Consider the following 20,887-nt stretch of genomic DNA (forward strand, 5'->3'; position numbering starts at 1 on the left):
TTACCTTTAGTAAAACTTTACTCACATGGCATATCAAAGATATTGTCCAATGATTTCCGCATTCCGTTGGGTCACCTCTCTTTGGAATGGGCACAAATATAGATCTCTTCCAATCAGTTGGCCAGATAGTTGTCTTCCAAATTTCTTGGCATAGATTAGTGAGTGCCTCCAGTGTCACCTCACTTTCGTGAAAGATTTCAGTTTTCATTCCATCAATTCCTAGTGCTTTGTTCTTTGCCAAGTCCTTCAATGTCTGTACTTCTTTCTTCAGTATCATTGGCTCTGGATCATATGCTACCTCTTGAAACGTCTGAACATCAACCATTTCCTTTTGGTACAGAGACTCTGTGTATTCCTTCCATCTTCTTTTGATGCTTTCTGCATCATTCAATAATTTATCCAAAGAATCCTTCAATAACGAAAATCTAGGCTAGAATTATCAATTTTTTTTTTTTTTTTTTTTTTGGTAAATTCAAGCCCCTATTGAATAGGAGGGGTAGTAAAGGGCATCCTTGTCTTACTCATATTCACATATGGAATAGTTTCAGTTTCTCTCGATTGAGAGGTGCTGGCTGTTGGTTTTGTATGGATGGTCTTAATTATGTTGAGGAATTTCCCTTCAATTCCTACTTTGTTGAGTGTTTTTTTTATCTAGAATGGGTGTTGGATTTTGTCACATGCATTTCTGCATCTATCAATATGATCATGTGATTCTTTTTTTTTTTAATTTATATTGTAGATTACATTGATTGTTTCTGTAATATTGAAACATCCTTGCATCCCTGGTATGAAACTCACTTAATCATGATGTATTATGTTTTTATTGTGTTGTTGAATTCCATTGGCTATGATTTTGTTGAGAATTTTTGCATCCATGTTCATCAGGGAATACTGTTGTATAATTTTCTCTCTTAGTGATGTCTTTCCCTGGTTTTGGTATAAGGCTTATGCTCACTTCATGAAATGTGTTAGAACGTTTTCCATCCATTGCTATATAGTAAAATTGCTGTCAACTTTTATCTGAATGTTGGGTAAAATTCACCAGTAATATGATATGAGCCTGGACTTTTTTTAGTTGAGATTTTTTTGATAACCTGATAAATTTCTAATATCATTACAGGTTTTTTCAAGTTTTCTGCTTCACTCTGTATTAGTTTAGGTGGTTATGTGTTTTGTTTGACTGTTTGTTTAATATATCCATTTCCTCTAGATATTCAAATTTTGCTGGAGTACAACTAACTCTTCTTAGTATTCTGTGATTATACTTTTTATCTCAGTTCGTTCTGTTGTGACATCACCCATATTTTTTATGTGTGTTATTTGTGTCTTCTCCCTCCTCTCTTTTGTTAAATCTGCCAATGGTTTGTCAATTTTAATAATCCTTTCAAATAACCAGTCTCTTGTCTTGCTTATTCTTTCTATTGTTTTTCTGTTTTTTATTTCATTTATTTCTGCTCTAATCTTTATTTCTTGTGACTGTAGGCTAACTTTACTGGCCTTTTTCTAACTGTTGGAGATGTTATATTAATGTGTTGATTTGGGCTATAAATTGCCCTTTCAGCACTGCTTTTACTGTATCTCATAGGTTTTGGTATGTTGTATTTTAATTTTCATTGGTTTCTAGGAAAATTTTAAATTTCATTTTTCACCCCCTACTACCCAGTAGCTTCTAAGCAGGGTGTTTTCCATTTTGATTTTCTATGTATTTGATCTTATTTCCTTGATTTTCCTATTGCTGATTTCTAATTTTATAGCATTGTGATCCGAGAAGATAACTTTGTAATATTTTATTTTTAAATTTATTGACTTGTTTTGTGGCCTAACACATGGTCTATTCTGGAGACTGTTCCATGTGCACTAGGGAAGACTGTGTATTATGCTGTTGTTGGATTGAATGTTCTGTACAAATCTAAGAGGTCAAGTTGATTGTTCAGTTCTTCTGTGTCTTTGTTGAGTTTCTGGCTGTTCAGTCCTTTTTCAAAAGTGGTGGATTAAAATATCTCACTAATTGCAGAGTTCTGTATTTCTTTAAGTTTTATTAGGGTTTTATTTATGTATTTTGAGGCTTTTGGGGGAGCATAGATACTTATTATGGTTATGTCCTCTTGTTCAATTGACCCTTTAATCATGAAATAATGTCTGTCTTTTATGACGGTTTATGCCTTAAAGTTTATTTTATCAGAGACTGATATTGTCACCCCTGCTCATTTTTTATTGCAATTAGCTTGATATATTTTTTACATCCTTTAATTTTTAACCTGTTGTATGTAAGGTGTGTCTCTCATAGACAGAATTTTTTTTTTTTTTATGGGTAGAATTTTGAAGGTTCCTGTTTTCTTATCCATTGTGCTACTCTGTGTCTCTTGACTGGTGCATTTAATCCATTGACTTTCAGTGTAATTATCGATAGGTATGGATTGATTGCAGTAATTTTTTAAAATTTTGGGGGGTTTTAAAATTTTTGTGTGTGTGAATTGATTGTTTACATGGAAGAACATCAGTTTTACACTCATTGTTTCACTGTGAAGAAAACAGTCTCCTTCATGCATCATCAGTAAGCAGTATTTTTGCTTCTATTCCCTCTGTTGTATTTTTTTTTGGTGGGGGGAGGAGGATGTACACAAAAACACTCAGGTATATATATTCATTTATAACAACCAAAGGGCACATTCTGATTGCAGTCATTTTACTGTTGGTTTTTCGTGTGTGGTGCTGCGGCTTTCTTGGTTCTGCATGCTTTCCTGTGCTGAGTCAGGTTTTTGTGTGTGCTTTTTCATGTCAAATTATGCGTTGTTTTAATGTTTCAAAAATCTTCTTGGATTTTCCATTGCTTGAGTTGCTATTAAAACCCTGTGAAGGTATATTAAGTTTCTTTAGGGTTACTCTGTACATCATTAATTTCTTCTTCATTTTAAAACTGTTATATCCTAAAATGTAACTGACCTCCTCACCACCTAGAACTGTACAACTATACTTTCCCCTCCTTTTACTTTGTAGTTGTTCTGATGGTAGTCTGACATCCCAGATACCATATTTTCAGTCTGGTATTTTTATTCTGTTCTGGACCCTTCCATATCTGGACTGATTTCTAGGTGGTATTGCCATCCCTTTAGTATATTTTGGGGCATTAGCTTGGCTTTTACATAGTTCTTTAATTTTTGTTTATCCTGAAATGTTTTAATTTTGCCAGCATATTGGATGGGTATATGATTCTGGGTTGGCAGTTTTTTTCTTTCAGACTTTTGTATGTTTCCTCATTGCCTTCTTGACTACATGGTTTCTGCTGAAATATCAGAGTTTAATCTTGTTGGTTTTCCTTTGTAGGTAACACTTTGTTTTTCCCCTATCTGTTTTCAAGATTCTTTCCTTATCTTTGATTTTGGAAAGTTTGATTATGATACATGTCTTGGTGATTTTCTTTTGGGATCTGTCCTGCCTGGGGTTCGTTCTGCTTCTTGAATGCCGATCTTGTTGTCTTTCATGATGTTAGGGAAACATTCTTTCAGCAGCTCTTCCACGATCTTCTCTGTGGTTTTCTTTGTCTTTTCCTGTTCTAGAATTCCAGTTGTTCATTGGTTATTCCTTTTCGTGTTCTCCCACATGAATCTTAGGGTTTCTTCAGATTTTTTCATTCTTTTTTCTGATTGTTCTTCTATCTTGCTACTATTAGGAAATTTAACTTCAGGCTTGCTAATTCTGGCTTCCACTGATCCAATTCTACTCCTTTGCCCTCTGTATTGTCCATTTCTGATACTTTAATACTGATCATCTGTACCTCTGGAGGTTTTGTATTGTCTCCAGGACTGTATGTATTTTGTTCAATTGTTCCTGCAGCACTTTTCTGAATTCTTCCTTGTTTTCCTCTACCTTTTTGTGAAACCTTTGGTTGTACCACAATATCATTCCACTGAATTATTTTTCAGGTAGCTCTAGTGCCTTTTCTACCTCAAAATCATTTTCTGGCTCTTCCTCTTGGTCATTTGTCTGTGCTACTCTCTCTTGTTTCTGGGTATGAACAGAAATGTTCTTCGGCTTTTTAGGCATTGTGATATTGTTAAATTTGTATTAACTTGATGAATGTATGCTAGTGTCTTCTTAGACACTCACCAACAACCTCCTGGTAGGTGTGATCAGCATATGGGCTTCTCTGTTCACTGTTCATACAGTTTAATTCAGAGTGGTTTTAGCAGATGTTGATTGCTGTATAGCAGCTGATATTGGCTCTTGCCCAGTTGATAGGGCTGTAGAGGGAACAACTGTAGCTTAGCCTTGGCCACAGTTGCTGTCTTCTGTTGTGTGATGTAAAAGAAGGAAAACAAAGAAACAACAACAACAAAATGCAGCCATTACAGTGAATAAAGAAAAACAAAACCTGTAAATCTATAGTTTCTCTGCCAATAGGTGGTGTGCTCCACCATCTACTGGCTTCTTGCCTTTACAGTCACCTAGGAAAGTTCATATTGGTCACACTACACCCAGAAGGCCCACACAGATCTCCTGCCTCCTTTCCATCCTCCCCACACTGTCCCCACATGTCCCCACCTCTTTTTTCTTTCCTCCCAAAGGAATAATAGCCAATCATGTTTGCAGGTCCTGTCCATTCCATGAGAGAGGATTATCAAGGCCAGTATAAGAAGGCAGGGACAATTTGAGAAGCCACCTTAGAATTCTGCCTACCACAATATCTGCTTACTAAACAAAACTCAAGGTTACCCCAAATTCTGATAAAATTGTCTATAAATAACTGCTTTTTATTTATTTATTTTTAAGTTTTTATTGTGAACTGAGTGATAATTTACATGGGAGAACATCGGCTTTACACCATCATTTCATTGCAATGAATACAATCTCCTGTGTGCATCATCATTCAACAGTATCTGCTTCCATTTGCTATGTTTTTTTGTTTTGGGGATTATTTGGTGGGGGGAGTGGGGAGATATACATAGAAACAGGAATATATAATAATTTAAACAACCAAAGGGGCACATTCTGCAAGCCTGCCTCCTAGCCGCCAGAACCCAGGCCCTCTCTTTCCATGACTCCAGAGTCCTTAGCTGCTCTCTCTCCTTGTCTTCATCTCTGCCTCCATCTCTGATGTTGCTGCTTCTCTGGATAGGGTCCTGCATTCCACTTGGGCTCTTTTCCCTTGATGGTCCCAGAGTCCTCTGTTTCTGGACTTTAAGATGAACTACTCCCCTGTTTTTGTTACAAAACTTCTACCTTTACCGTTGTAACAGTCACAATTAGTCATGATAACAGTTACTCACTATTGAATCATCAGAATCTTATCCCCATCTCTTTTCACTGGATCCATCTAGACAAGATGAAAACTATTGAGTGGGGCCTCTACCTTTCCCCATGTGTCCCCCTCTCTTAGTAAGAGCCAATCCAGGCTGGCCAGTGTCAACCTTGTAGATTTGGAGCATATCCTACCCTAGTGGGTGATTGTATATCACTCCTCCCTGGGGCTTACAACTTATAAATGACTCTGACTGCCTGGAAAGTGGAAGATTTCTCCTGGGGTTGTACACTACAAAGGGCAAAACACAGCTGTGTCCAGTGGCGGCTGGCTGGATCATCAGTCCATGGTATTTTCAATAGCCTCGTATATATGTGAAAGTTGGACAATGAATAAGGAAGACCGTAGAAGAATTGATGTAGAAGTAATGGTGTTGGAGAAGAATATTAAAAGTACCACAGATGGCTATAAGAATAAATCTGTGGTGGAAGATGTACAGCCAGAATACTCCTTACAAGCCAGGATGTACAGACTTCATCTCTCATACTTTGGACATGTTGTCAGGAGGGACCAGTCCCTGGAGAAAGGACATCATGCTTGATAAAGTGGAGGGTCAGAAAAATAGAGGAAGACCCCCTCCCCCAATGAAATGGATTGGCACAGTGGCATCAGCAATTGGTTTAAGTGTAACAATTATGAGTCTGACACAGGACCTATTGTACATAGGGTCACTATGAGTTGGAAGTGACTCAAATGGCACCCAACAACAACATGGTAATTCTGGGTTCAACTCTAGAAGAGTCACAGGGTTTGGAGAGTCACTGAGTCGAAGATTTCATGAATGTGGTATGTCTTATGTTGATTAGGATTTCACCAAGAAAACAGTGATTGGGTTGCTGGATATCTATGGGTTTGAAGTCTTCGATAAAAATGGGTGAGTTTTGTCATTAAATTCTTGTCCCTCTTTAGGGTTTTAGTTGAGATCAAAGACTGCTCTAATGTTATAATAATTGATTTTCCCATCCCCAGAAATTGTCTAATTTTATAGCCCCTGTCTCACAGACTGTTCTAGAAGTGAAATAGCCAATGCAAACATCTTTAGCTTGATGCAAGATCATGAATTATTTGACTGTTAAGGACTGTGTCTTTTCTTGACTAAAAAGCATCCTTAAAAATACAATTTTTTTCATAGCTTTCATTATTTAAATCTTTTACATCTCTAGTTTTGAACAATTCTGTATAAATTACTGCAATGAAAAACTTCAGCAACTTTTAATAGAGAGAACCCTAAAGGCGGAACAGGCAGAATATGAAATGGAAGGTATAGAGGTAAACATTTTGGTGTTTCCCCCTCAATTGATTTCTTAATCTAATGAAAAGATTATCATGGGAACTATTAATTCTTTCTCTGCTTATTTCCTGGGAAATTGTTTTGATTTTCAGAAAGTCATCTTTTTTAAATGCTGGATATAGAAATCAGATTTTTAAAAACATTTTTGATAATCAATATGTGTTTCTCTTTGTCATTCTAGTGGGAGCCAATACAATATTTCAACAACAAGATCATTTGTGATTTGGTAGAAGAGAGACACAGAGGCATCATTTCCATTCTGGTGAGAAAGAGAATATTGACTTTGAGTTGATGCATTTGGTGTTAAAGGAGCTCTGGTAGCATAGTGGTCAGCAGTTTGAAACTACCAGCTGTTCCATGGCAGAAAGATGAGACTTTCTGCTCCCATAAAGATTTACAGCCTTTAAAACCCTGTACAGGGTTGCTATGAGTCGGAACTGACTCCACGGCACATAACAACAACAACAACATATGGTGTTTACAACATACACAAGAACTCTTCCCTGGCTGAGAGAGTTCAGAGTGGAGACCACTCGATTACTGAAGGGCACAAATTGAGCTTTTATTTTTTTTTGCTCTACTCTTGCTTGGAGCTTCAGGTTGAGCTGATGGCACACCTTGCATGGCACAAACAGTTAATGTGCTCGGTTGCTAGCTGGAAGGTTGGTGATTTGGGTCCAATGAGAGACACCTCAGAAGAAAGGCCTGGCAATCAACTTCTGAAAAATTAGTCATTGAAAGCCCTATGGACTTTCAATGTGACCCATGTGAGGTTGCCATGAGTCACAATTAGCTGTATAGCAACTGGTTGGCTTTCTTTTTATTTAAACTCTCTGACCTACATTATAGTCAATGAGCCGTGGCAAGAGGACACCGTAGAGGTGAAGGATTTTGTTCTGTCCTTCATCTGGGGGAAGGTGAGCTACAGCTCTGAAGATGCACAGAAAGAGGCAGCTCTCTCCTCCTTAGCATGGAACTGAGAGCAGACAGAAGACAGGAAGGTTTTATAAAGAACATGGATGGATGCTGAGTCAAGGGTCCTTAACGTAGACACTGTTTTGAAGTAGTGTGGCATCTGAGAAGAGGGGTGTTCTCAAACCCAAAATTGTTTCAAGTCAAACATCATTTTGTAAGATATATATTCTAAAGACAAAGAAGAAAAATCAAAACATAATGTTTGCCTCTTTTGTTTGGGATCAACTGCGTGACTATTGACACACTTTGAAAAAAATAAAACAGGAATGCCCTCGTCCACTGACAGCTGTGTCAGCCCAACATTCTAAAGCACATGGGTTGAATCTTAGCTCCCTAGCTCTGCTGTAATAAAAATATCATAAGTAGATGGCTCTAAAGAACAGAAATTTATCATCTTGTAATTCCCAAGGCTAACAGTCCAAATTCAGGGCACCAGCTCTAAGCGGAGAAAGTCCTTCTTTGTCTCTTTTCAGCTTGGAATTGTTGCTGTTGTTAAGTACTGTGGAGTCGGTTCTGACTCATCGTGACCCTGTTTAGGGTTTCCAAGGCTGTAAATCTTATCAGGAAACAAAAGCCTCATCTTTCTCCTGTGGAACTCCAACCTTGTGGTCCATAGTCCAGTGCTTACCCTACAGAGTCACCATGTCACCTTGAAATGTTGTTAAGTGCTTTCAAGTCTGTTCCGACTCATGATGACCCTGAATAGGGTTTCTGAGGAGCGACTGATGAGTTTGAGCTGCCGATCTTATGGCTCAAATAAACCTTGCGGTTCAGTGCATTATCCCGCAGCACCACACCAGGACTTGGAATTGCTTCCGGAAATCCTCAGCATTCCTAGGCTTGTATAGGCGTCTATCTTTATTGTCTTTCTCTTCCCCCTGTGTGTGTCTCTGTCTATTCCGATCCTTTTGTAACTTAGAAATGCTTAGTTTTAATATCCATCCTACATCATGTGGCTCGGTAACATAACAAAAGAAAGCCTCCTTGTCCAAACAGGTATTTGTTGTTGTTACTGTTAGTGCCACTGAGTTGGTTCCAGCTCATAGTGACCCTGTAAACCGTTTCTGAGGAGCAGCTGGTGAGCTTGAACCACTGATTTTACAGTTCAAACACACCTTGCAGACCAGTGTTACCACACCAGGATTCCAAAAACCCTGTAAGTCAATTCCAACTCACAGCGACCCTGTATAGGATTTCCTTTTGGTTAGCAGTCAAGTGCTTATCCTACAGTGCCACACCAGAATGCCATATAGATTATCAAACTCATATTTTAAAATACATTAGTAATTGTTGTTAAGTGCCATTGAGTTGGTTCCGACTCATAGCGACTCTATATAGGATTTCCTAGACTTCACATCTTCTTGGGAGCAGAAAGCCTCATCTTTCTCCTGAGGAGCGGCAGGCAGTCTCAAACCATGGACCTTGTGGGTGCTTATCATATGGAACGATATTTTAGTAATAGCACTATGAAAAAGCATTTGACTGTGGATCTTAACAAATCACGGATTACATTTAAAAAACAATGGGAATTTCTGAACATTTCATTGTTCTCATGCAGAACCAGCAAATAGATACCGTTGTTGGAATAAAACAAGGGGAGATTGTGTGACTTAAATCAGGAAAGGTAGGTGCCCAAGTAGTAGCCTTACTTATTTAGTCTGTATGCTGAGCAAATAATTTGAGAAGTTGAACTATATGAAGAAGGACACTCCCTCAGAATTGGAGGAAGGCTCATTAACAGCTTTGAATATACAGATGATACAACTTGCTTGCTGAAAGAAAGCAATCAGTTCTTGATGCACTTACTAATGAAGATCAAAGATTACAGCCTTAATGTAAAGAAAACAAAAACCCTCACAACTGGGTCAATAAACAACATTGTGATAAATGGAGAAGACTGATGTTTTGAAGACTATGGTTTTAAACTTAGATTCACAATCAGTGCCAATGAAGCAGCAGTCAGGAAATCAAATGATGTAGTACATTGGAAAGATCTGCTGCAAAAGACCTCTTTAAAGTGTTAAAGAGCAAAGATGTCACTTTGCGTGCGGACTGGGTGAACCTGACCCACTATGGTATTTTCCATGGCTTCATATGCACGTGAAAGCTGAGCAGTGACTAGGGAAGCTCAAAGAAGAGATGATGCATTTGAATTATGGTGTTGGTAAAGAACATCAAACATATCATAGACTGCCAAAAGAACCAACAAATCTGTCTTGAAACAAGTACAGTTAGAATGCTTCTTAGAAGTGAGGAAGGCAAGACATCATTTGATATACTCTGGACATGTTATTAGGAGATACCTGTCCCTGGAGAAGGATATCATACTTGCTAACGTAAAGAGGTCAAAGGATAAGAAGACCCCTCAATGAGATGGATTGACTCAGTGGCTGCAAAACCAGGCTCATAACATAGGGGAGATTGTACGGAATGGTGCGGGACAGAGCAGTACTTCATTCTGTCATACATCGGGTTACTGAATCCGAACACACTGATGGCACCTAACAACAACAGCTTGTTTCTATCTGGCTTTCCGTAGATGAACTCCTCCATAAAAATTGTCTCAGCACACCGAACTCTAATGGCTTTTTGTTTTTTCAATAAAAGCGACAGATGATTCAGCGTCAGTTTTTAAGATGGTCAGTTAAATATAATCACTATGAGGACCAACAATAGGAAATTGACAGGCACAGTATGTTCGTTTCCTAGAGCTAACAAAATACTACAAAAGGGACTTTAAGGAATCAGACTCTTATTGTCTCTGAGTCCTGGAGGCCAGGAGCACAAATTCAGGACATTAGTAGAGTCATGTTTTCTGTAGATTTTAGCAGAAGACCTTCCTTATCTCTTCCAGCCTTTTGTAGCACAAGGTGTTTCTTGGCATTCCTTGTCCGGTAGATGTAGCTTCCCATGGCCATCTTCCCTCTATGTGTCTCTGTGTCTTGGTTTCTCTGATCTTTTGATAAGGATGGCACTCAGATGAAATTAGGATTCACCCTACATAGGATACAACCTTGCTTGCTGAAAGTGAAGAGGACTTAAAACATTTACTGATGAAGATCAAAGAGCATAGCCTTTGGTATGGATTACATCTCAATGTAAAGAAAACAAAAATCCTCATCACTGGACCAATAAACAACATTCTTATCAACAGAGAAAAGATTGAAGTTGTCAAGGACTTCATTCTTCTTGGATCAACTATCAACACTCACGGAAGCAGCAGTCAAGAAATTAAATGACGTATTGCATTAGGCAAATCTGCTGCACAAGACATTTTTAAAGTGAAGAACAAATATGTCAGCTTGAGAACTAAGGTGTGCCTGACCCAAGCCATGGTATTTTCAATAATCTCATAGCCATGCGAAAGCTTGACAGTGAATAAGGAAGACCTTAGAAGAATTGATGCATTTGAGTTATAGTATTGGAGGAGAATATTGAAAGTGCCATGGGCTGCCAAAAGAACCAACAGATCTGTGTTGGACGAAGTGCAGCCAGAGTGTTCCTTGGAGGCCAGGATGGCCAAACTCCATCTCTCATACTTGGGACATATTATCAGGTGGGACCAGTCACTGGAGAAAGATACCATTATCATGTTTGATGATGATCAGAAAAAGAAAAAGAGAAAGATCCTCAGCGAGATGGATTGGCAAAGTGGCAGCATCAAAGGGCTCAAGCGTGGCAACAATTGTGAGATTGGCCCAGGATCAGGCAGTATTTCGTTCTGTTGTACATAGGGTCGCTATGAGTTCTTACTGACTCTATGGCACCTAACAACAACAACAACAACAACAACTACTACTACTCCTCCAGTATGACTGCATGTTAACTTGTAACTGATAATATCCTCAAAGATTCTGCCTCCAAATAAAGTTGTCTTCACAGGTTCTAGGGGTTTAGATGTCAATGTATCTTTTAAGGCAATATCAGTCAATTCATAACACAGTCTGAAAAACAAATACAGCTTGAGACCCTACTGGTTTTATAGCTTTATTTTTTTTTTTCTTTCTTTCTATGAAGCCTTTGCTCCTAGTACAATACAAAGAGGTGGATACACAGTAGTGTTGTGCATGATGACTAGTTAAGAGAAAATGAAGCTGAGCGTTTAGGTAAATTGGTCACAGAAGCTGTGGAACATGATTGGGAGATTCTGGAAAGACAATGCTCAGACAGATCGGCAACTTTTCAAGGGATTTCCAGTTGTTTTGTTTCCATAGTTCCATTGTTGAATATGGGAAGCTGAGAACATGTGACAGATAAGTCACCCCCCTTCATGCCACCTGCCCTAATCTGAGACAACAGTATTTTTGTTGGTGGTGTGCCTCTGAATGGGTTCTAACTCATAGCAATTCTGTATAGGATTTATAAGAGCGGCTGGTGGGTTTGAACTGCAGACTTGGCAGTTCGCAATCCAGTGCTCATCCCACAGTGCCACACCAGGGTTAAAAGAGCATTTTTAGTCCACTGCATTCTGCCACAAGGAACTCTGGTGGCACTGTAGGATAAGCACTGCACTGCTAACTGCAAGGTTGGCAGTTCAAATCTACCAGCCACTCCTCAGAAGAAAGATGAGACTCTTTACTCGCGTTGGTCTAGACTAGATGGCAGTGAGAGTTTTGAGACATTCTGCCATAGCTGTTGAAAACATTTAAACTTGGAATGGACGGAATATGATTTTCTTTCTTTGAGGCTTCTCTTTTTTCTTCTGAAGGATGAAGAATGTATTCGGCCTGGGCCTGCTACAGACTTGAGTTTCCTGGAGAAATTGGAAGAGAAAGTGGGCAAGCATGCACACTTCCAAACGTACGTACTTCATTAGACAGGCTGTGGCACAATCATTGTGTATTTCCTTTCTCTGGTACGTAGGCAGTCCTGCCTAAGAATACTGTATACATAGAAACATCATTAAGATAACTAACTCATTCCTGGTATGGCGCTGTGGGCTAATGCATCAGACTGCAAAGTTGTTTGAACTACAAGGTCAATGGCTCAAGTTCACCAGCTGCTCTTTGGAAGCCCAGTGCAGGGTCACTATGGGTCAGAATCAACTCGACGGCACTTGACAACAACTAACAGATGAGGGTGCTTCAAAAAGTTCATGGAAAAATTATATTATCTTTCAATTCCTTTTTTTCCTCAGATTTTTTGAAGCCCCTTAGTATATGAATAGCTTTTGTCAATAGATAGCAAATTCAAATGAATTTCAACTAAAATGTTTTAAAAAGCTTTTTTCATCCTGCTTTATTCAATGATTTTGGATGTTCCCAAATGCCAGAAAATAGTCATTTTTAAAAATTCAGGTGTAAAACACATGTAAAATACATACAGTAATGTGTTGGAGCTGGACCACCCTTCAGGCTTGGAAATGAACTCACTCCATGCTTCAGTGATTAGCCAAGCAATAGATATGTTAGGTATATAGAAGGGACAACTGTCATAGTGAGGCACACACACCATATAGAATGGTCAACTATTTGAGATTAAAAATCACCATTTACCTAAAGACAGAATTCAGAAAGATGGGGGCCGTGTGAGGAATTAGAAACAAAAGTCACAAGGAGGAAGTAGGACAAGTGATGTTAAAACACACGCTGTTACTCATGGAAAGAGAAAGGCTGTGTGCTGGCAGTCAGGTGTTGGTCACCAGGAGGCAGGCTTGTAGAATGAGCCCTTTGGTTGTTTAAATTCTGATACATTCCTGAGTGTTTTTGTGTACATCTCCCCAAATCCCCCCCAAAAAAAGAAAAACAGAGGGAAGGGAAGCAAATACTGTTGAATAATGATGTGCCGAGGAGATTGTTACTATTGCAATGAAATGATGGTATAAAGCTATCACTCAGTTCACCGTAAAGTTAATTAATTAAAAAACAAACACATGTTGCTATTGTTAAGTGCTGTCAAGTTGGTTCCGACTCATAGCAACCCCATATAGAGTTACCAAGGAGTGACTAGTGAGTTTAAACTGCCAACCTTTCATTTCAAACCGACCTAGTGGTCCAGTGCTTATCCTACAACATCACACCAGTACTCCTTAAAGACATGATTTCCAGTCCCAACTCACCTACTTCCTAGACATGTAATCTTGAGCAAGCAACTTAATGCTACTGCATTTGGGTTTTGTCTTTCCCAAGATGGGACTATTACTATACCTATGAGGTGCTGTGGGTTAATGCACTGGACTACAAAGTCAATTTGAACCTCCAGGTCTCTGATTCAAGCTCACTGGCTGCTCCTCAGAAACCCTATACAGGGTGGCTATTGGTCAGAACTGACTTAATGGCTCTTGGCAACAACAACGCTGTTATTAGTGGCTGCATCTTGGCCTGACTCATGACAACCTCGTACAAAATGAAACAAAACATTGCCTAATTCATAGGGTTTTCATTGACTGATTTTTGGAAGTAGATTTCTAGGCTCTTCTTCCTAGTCTGTCTTAGTCTGGAAGCTCCACTGAAGTTGGTTCAGCATCACAGCAAGACATAGGACCCCCACTGACAGATGAGTGGGAGTTGCACACAAGGTGTACTGGCTGAGAATCAAACTTAGATCTCCAACATGGAAAGCCAGATTCTTCCACAGAATTACCACTGCCTCCAGTACCTACCATGTTGTTAAATGCCATTGTATCAGTTCTGACTCACGGCGACCCTGTATAGGGTTTCCAAGGAGCAGCTGGTGGGTTTGAACAGTTCCTTGTGAGCTACAGTGGCACACCAGGAGCCCATAACTACTGTTGTTAAGTGCCTTTGAGTCGGTTCCAACCCATAGCAACCCTGTATAAGGTTTCCAAGGAGTAGCTGGTGAGCTTGAACCATAGAGAGCATTGTAAATGACAATGAAGAGTCATTCATAATGTGTAAAGTGCCTACCACAGTGAAGACTCAATAAGCAGTGGTTCTTAACAAGTCCTGGTGTGGTGCAGTTGGATCAGCACTGGGCTGCTAACCACAAGGTTGGCAGTTCAAACCCACCAGCTGATCCTCAGAAACCCTATTCAGGGTTGCTGTGAGTTGGAACTGACTCATTGGCACTTAGTAACAATAATTTTGAAAAGTACTTTAGAATATTGATTTCTCTTTCTCCACGCAATGATAAAAGTGAATCACACAAACATGAACCAAAAAGGATAGGCACAAAATAATGGTATAGGGTTCCTTTTCTATAAAGAACATTAAGTTGTCCTTGACTTGATTGCAATTCATGGCGACCCCACGCATGCAGAGAACTGCTACATAGGGTTTTCAAGGCTGTGACCTTCTGGAAGCAGACCTCAAGGTCTGTGTTCTCCAGTGCCTCTGGGTGGATAATTGTCAGCCGTACTCAACTGCTTAACCATGAAGCATGTTGTGTGCTGTTGAGTTGATTCCAACACATAGCGATGCTATCTATAGGAAAGAGTACAAATGCCCTATAAGGTTTCCTAGGCGTTTTCTTTATGCCAGCAGATTGCCAGGCCTTTTCTCCTACAGAGCAGCTGGTGGGTTAGAACCACACCAAGCTTTCAGTTAGCCGAATACTTTAATCAGTGCATCACCAAAGTTCCTTCTATAAAGTCTGTTCTGTACCATCTGTACCAACTCAGCAAATCTGTACAGGCTTTTTGAGACTATCTTTACAGAAGTAGACTACCTCATCTTTCTCCTGAGGAGTAACTGGTGGGTTCAAACTGCCAACCTATTGGTTCACAGTACAGTGCTTACCACCAGTGCTTCCTCTGTAAAGTATACAGCCAGGTTAAACTAGCGTAGGCTGTCAGAGGTTGAGTAGTGATGGGAGAATGGCTCAAGGGGTGATGCGGGGTGTCCCTGGGGACAAGTAATGTTCTGTTTCTGGTTACATGAGTGTATTCAGTTTGCGAAAATTGATTGAGATATACACTAAGATATGTGAACTGTCAGCATATATATTATTATTTCAGTACAAACTTAAAAAACATCAATTACCATAGCCTCAAGGTTGTCTCACAATGTCCTAAAAAAGCATGCTTGTACATTGTTTTGTAGTCACCTTCTAGGACAGTGGAGGCTGTACAGGTATGTTCTGTGACTCCTTTGTGTGTTTTCATTCCTCAGTGCCACTGAGAAGAGGGCTAGCTAGAGAGACCTTGCTCTATAATCAGATGAAATAAGTAACAAGGCTTTCTGGGAGGCCCGCTCGGTGGCACGCTTTCATTTTTAAGAACAACTGCTCTCACATTCTGGTTAACTATAGAGTTTCAGTTCAGGCCTGTTTCTGTTTTGCTGCAGCCGTAAGCTGGCGGGTGCCAAGGGCCGAAAGAGGATGGGCTGGATGGAGTTCCGCCTCTTCCATTATGCGGGAGAGGTCACCTACTGCACCAAGGGTGAGTGGCATGCGGCTACTGTGCGTGTGTGTATGTGCACGCGCAGGTGTTAAGCGTGTGTACACTGAGGGAATGCAACTTGTCTGGCTGAAATATCCCACATCTCACATTCATGCATGCCATTTGAAGTCTTTCTAACTTTAAAATTCTGTTTTTATATTATCTGGTCCAAATCACTGTAGCATGGAGGTGGAGAAACCTTTATCTAATCCTAAGAAGTTATTTTTAAGATTTCCCTTTGTTTTTCATTGCAACCGACGGCATTTTTAGACAAAAAGTACAAACTTTTTTTTTTGTCTTTTTCAATCTTTTCCAGGATTCTTGGAGAAAAACAATGATCTACTTTATAGACATCTGAAAGAAGTAAGTCTGACGCATAGCTGTAAGTGGTTCTGACCAGACATATCACCTATGGCACTGACCCTAACAGTAGTTTGTCTTCTAGATTCTTCTTCTCCATGCAATATAATAGAACTTGAGCGTGGCATGGTTGGAAAAGACCTTTCAGATCATCTGAATGAGCCCGTTATTCCACAGGCTGATGCAAGTGTGGGGAGTCCCCCTCTGCTGTGCAGGTGTTAAACTAAATACTTGCTGTCTAATTCAATACTTGCAGAATTCAAATTTTAAAATAGCAAGGACTTTTTATAATGTATTGCTGATTTTCAAAAACGGATGCACAAGAAAAAAATACACACAGTACAGAAGGTATTCTCTCTTCTACCCTTGACCTCAGGTGACCCAGTTCCTCTTCCTAGAGGGTATTGTTCTCATCAGTGTATTGTATAACCGTCCAGGGATGGTACACACCACTGTGATGTAGGGGGTGTGGTGGGGAGTGTCCATGGGTCTGTATTAAAGACCTAGAGCTACCATATCAGAAATATCACACATGGGTGACTTTAAAGAAGAGGAATGTATGGGCAGGCTTCAAAAATTTCATGGAATGATGAAATTGGAAAAGAATGGAATATTTCCAAGAATATGTTACAGCCCCCTCGTATTGGCTTACAATTTGGAGGATAAAAGTCTAACTCAGGGCATCAGCCATGCTCATTTCTTCCGTGGTCTACTGTCATTAGCATAGCTTGGTGTTTCTTTGCACCTGTCTTCCTGTGTGTGTGTGTGTGTAATCCGTTTTTTTTTTTGTTGTTTTTTTTTATAGCTGACAGGTAATTAGGTGTAGGATTCACCCTACTTTGGTAAGGATCTCATTAACATAACAAAAGAACCCCATCTTTCTAAATCAAACTGACATCTAGTCAATTCTGACTCTTAACAGCCTTATAGGATAGAGTAAGACTACCTCACAGGCTTCCGAAGCTGTGATCTTTACGGGACAATCTCCAGGTCTCGTCTTCTGCATTGTTTCTGGGAGAAAACTTCTTACCTTTTGGTTAACAGTCAAGCACTTAACCAACAGAGCTCCTTCCTGTTTCCAACAGGCATGTTTACAGACACATCATTTGGAGGTGCACAATTAAGTTCAGAACTGTGTGTGTCTCCCCTTCACTTTCTGGGTACACAGTCATAGCAGGTAGTTCTACACCCTGCTTCTTTCACTTAACACAGTGTCTTGGAGCTCCTTTTGCTGTTGTCGTTGTGAATTGAGTGATAGTTTACATGGGAGAACTTCCATTTTACATTCACCCTTTCATTGCAATGATTACAATCTTAGAGCTCATTCTTAAAGAGCTGGTTCATTCTTCAACAGCTGCACTGAAGTGGGAACAATTTTCATTTCATCTTATTGGGAAGGTAATCAGATGGTCTCATCAAGTAGACAAAGCACTAAAATGGAATTGGAGCATGTTCTCCCATGTGTGGTATGTTTCCATGTGTGGTTAGTGCCTGGAGAAAGCTAAGGGCTCTGGGACCTGACACATCTCCAAGAGCTTTCCTGATGGCCCCGAGCGATTTCAGAAGCAGCTGATTTGGTGCCCGTTTCTCTCCACATACAGGTGTTGTGTTGGTCCAAAAACAGCATTCTGAGGGAATGTTTCCATGTAGCTGAGTTAAAAAACCGGAGGAGGCCACCAACGGTGAGTGGTGGAAATGCTCATACAAAATTACCACATTAACAAAAATCACCCAGATGGAGCAATTATCTCCATCCAGTTCTCTACATTGTCTCAATCATTCTCCCTCTTTTCCAGAAGTAAAACTTCTCATCCAACCCAGTAGAAATGTTGCCATCAAGTCAATTCCAACCTGAGATAACCCTGTGTCAAAGTAGAACTATGATTTAGGTTTCCAGTGGGTTATCAATGACTAAGTTTTATCGGGAATTAGACCACGAGGCGTTCTTCCGAGGTACCTCTCAGTAAACTCAGACTCCAACCTTTTGGTTAGCAGCTGAGAGAACATTAACTGTCTACAGCAATCAGAGATTCCATTCTTTTAACGGTTCTAATTCATGGAGTCCTGGTGTGGCGTAAAGCACTGGACTGCAAGGTCACTTTGAACCACAAGGTTGACAATTCAAACTCACCAGGTACTCATAGGAAACCCTGTTACAGGCTTGCTGTAAGTCGGATCAGACTCCATGGCACTTAAAAACAACAACAATGAAATACACACTTTCCGAATTGAGTAGCCAGTTCAATTATTGGAAAATGTCTGTTGAGCATTTACTATGTGTCAGATACTGGGCACAGGGAATGTAGCAATAATAAGAGAGCAGAGGTCCTTGCCCTCCTGAGCCTTATGATCCAGTGGGACAGCTATGTAGGGGACATGCCATCATGTAAATATGGAAGATATGACTGCATGAAGAGTCATAATGGAAACAAGGCTAATCTGAGAAGGATCGTGGTGATGACTGGGGGTCAGTGGGTGTGGGACATGGAAGGAAGGGAGGACGTTTCTGGGACCAAGACTTGCCCTGCCCCGCTTCCACTTGAGTAAACCAACCTGGGACTTTACAGGTCAGGACACCCCTTTAACTGGCAAACTAACAACAGGCAAGACAACCAGAAGGGACTTTAGATCTAAAGGCCGGGACTTCTCCGCACTGTGTGCAGTCAGCATCTGTGCGCCTCGTTCTTTCTCTCCATAGGTGGGGACTCAGTTTAAGAACAGTCTGAGCAGCCTTCTAGAAATTCTCATCTCTAAAGAGCCCTCCTATATCCGCTGCATCAAGCCCAATGATGGGAAAGAGCCTCGTAAGTCCTGGGTCATTCTGAATCCCGAACGCAGGGAAATGAGGCTGGGAGAAACAGGGAGATGGCAGTGGGCGAGAACCCTAAGAATCACCACAGGCTCACTCATTGTTCTCTGTGCATGTATTGGTTCTATTTCCTAAACTTTTTGTTGTTGAGTGCCATCGAGTCGGTTCCGACCCATAGTGACCCTGTATAGGGTTTCCAAGGAGCGGCCGGTGAGCTTGAACCACCGACCTTGCTGTGCAAACCAACTTTGCAATCCAGCTCATTAACCCACAGCGCCGCACCAGGACTCCATTTCTTAAATGGCATGAGGTAAATGGATTAGGATCCTCTGGTAGTACTAAGTGTATTTCACATGGAGATTGGTATGTTTCAGGAGTCACTCAGTGGGAACAACTGCTTCACTGGTCGGGGAAACATTGCAGTTTCTAAACAGTCAACAGGCTTCCAAAGCAGTCTGCAGCTTGGTTGTTTCCTAAGCTCTTTCTGTGACCTCTGACAGAGTCACAGGGTTCTAAGTTTGCGAAGGCCAGGCCGGAAAAGTGAGTAAGTGAAGGAGATTGGGAATAAGGCAGTAGGGCAGGGGTCAGGAACCTTTCTCCTGTCAAAATTTATATAAACTTCGTGAGCCATACAAAACTATCAACTTAATATTAACCTATCGTATTTGGTCAAGCAGTTCATTAAGTCACCCTTAATGTGATGGCTGGAACTGTGGTTGCCTTGGTACCGTCAGACCAAATGATTCTGTGGGCCTTATATGGTTTCAGGGCCAGACATTCCCCAGTCCTGCAGTGGGAAGTCAGGAAACTGGACAAGGCACATCCTACCTAGGGGAGAGAGCTACCCCATTCAATTTAGAACTCTAGACCTGGGATGACCGGACCTCATAATTTATTCTTGGGAAACAAGAAATCCAGATTTTCCTGTAAAATCTCCCATTGTAGAAACAAATTAGAAACAGCCATTGAGTCGATGCTGACTTTTAGTGAGTGACTTTGTAGGTCAGAGTAGAATTGCTCCTTAAAGATTTCCAAGGCCGTCATAAATATTTACATATGTAATTGTTAAGTGCCGTTGAGTTGGTTCCGACCTATAGCGACCCTGTATAGGGTTTCCAAGAAGCAGCTGGTAAGCTTGAACTGCAGACCTTGCAGTTCAAATGGCTTTGCAGTCTGGCGCATTAACCCACAGCGCCACACCAGGACTCCATATATATGTATATATATTTTTCTACTTGAGAAGGTTTATTGTTGATCGTGGTGTGGTTGTAGCATAAGGCTGTCATATTTATGAAGCAAACAGCCACATCTTTCTCCCAAGGAGCAGCAAGCGGGTTTGAATCCCTGACCTTTCCGTTAGCAACCAAGTGCTTAACGACTGCATCACCAGGGCTCCAGAAATATAACTAGGGGTTTAAAATACATGTCTGTAGTCAGACTCAGTTCATGGACCATCAGCCTGCAGCCTGTAATCCATCTTGGTGGAAATGGAGCCGAGGGTCCTTTCCTGTTGCTCACCTTCTGTATTTTCCAAGGCAAGTTTGATGAGCTCCTCATTAGGCACCAGATCAAGTACCTGGGACTGATGGAGCACCTGCGGGTGAGACGGGCTGGCTTCGCATACCGGCGGAAGTACGAGCATTTCTTGCAAAGGTAAGAAACGTTGATTTGGAGTTAATAGAACAGAATATGTACTACGCCTATGGGGAAGAATACCAATGAATAAATTACCATCCTCCAAGAAATTCAGTTCTTAACTGCTTTAGTTACAACAGTGAAAAACACTAACATTTTCAGAAAATGTCAAGTTCAATT

At 40.5% G+C, this 20,887-nt stretch overlaps 1 protein-coding gene across 1 annotated transcript in view; it reads left to right on the forward strand.

The window, feature by feature from the left end:
• Nucleotides 1-20,887, forward strand: part of MYO1H (myosin IH) — a 75,877-nt gene that overhangs the window by 36,961 nt on the left and 18,029 nt on the right. Inside the window, exons 9-17 of the mRNA XM_006870504.1 lie at nt 6,106-6,173; nt 6,463-6,568; nt 6,772-6,852; nt 12,274-12,365; nt 15,809-15,903; nt 16,220-16,266; nt 17,865-17,945; nt 18,962-19,067; nt 20,608-20,725. Of these exons, the coding sequence (XP_006870566.1) occupies nt 6,106-6,173; nt 6,463-6,568; nt 6,772-6,852; nt 12,274-12,365; nt 15,809-15,903; nt 16,220-16,266; nt 17,865-17,945; nt 18,962-19,067; nt 20,608-20,725 (794 nt within the window). The remainder of the gene's footprint in view (nt 1-6,105; nt 6,174-6,462; nt 6,569-6,771; nt 6,853-12,273; nt 12,366-15,808; nt 15,904-16,219; nt 16,267-17,864; nt 17,946-18,961; nt 19,068-20,607; nt 20,726-20,887) is intronic.

Source organism: Chrysochloris asiatica, unplaced genomic scaffold (assembly GCF_000296735.1).
Source record: "Chrysochloris asiatica unplaced genomic scaffold, ChrAsi1.0 scaffold00142, whole genome shotgun sequence".
Classification (NCBI taxonomy): Eukaryota; Metazoa; Chordata; class Mammalia; order Afrosoricida; family Chrysochloridae; genus Chrysochloris; species Chrysochloris asiatica.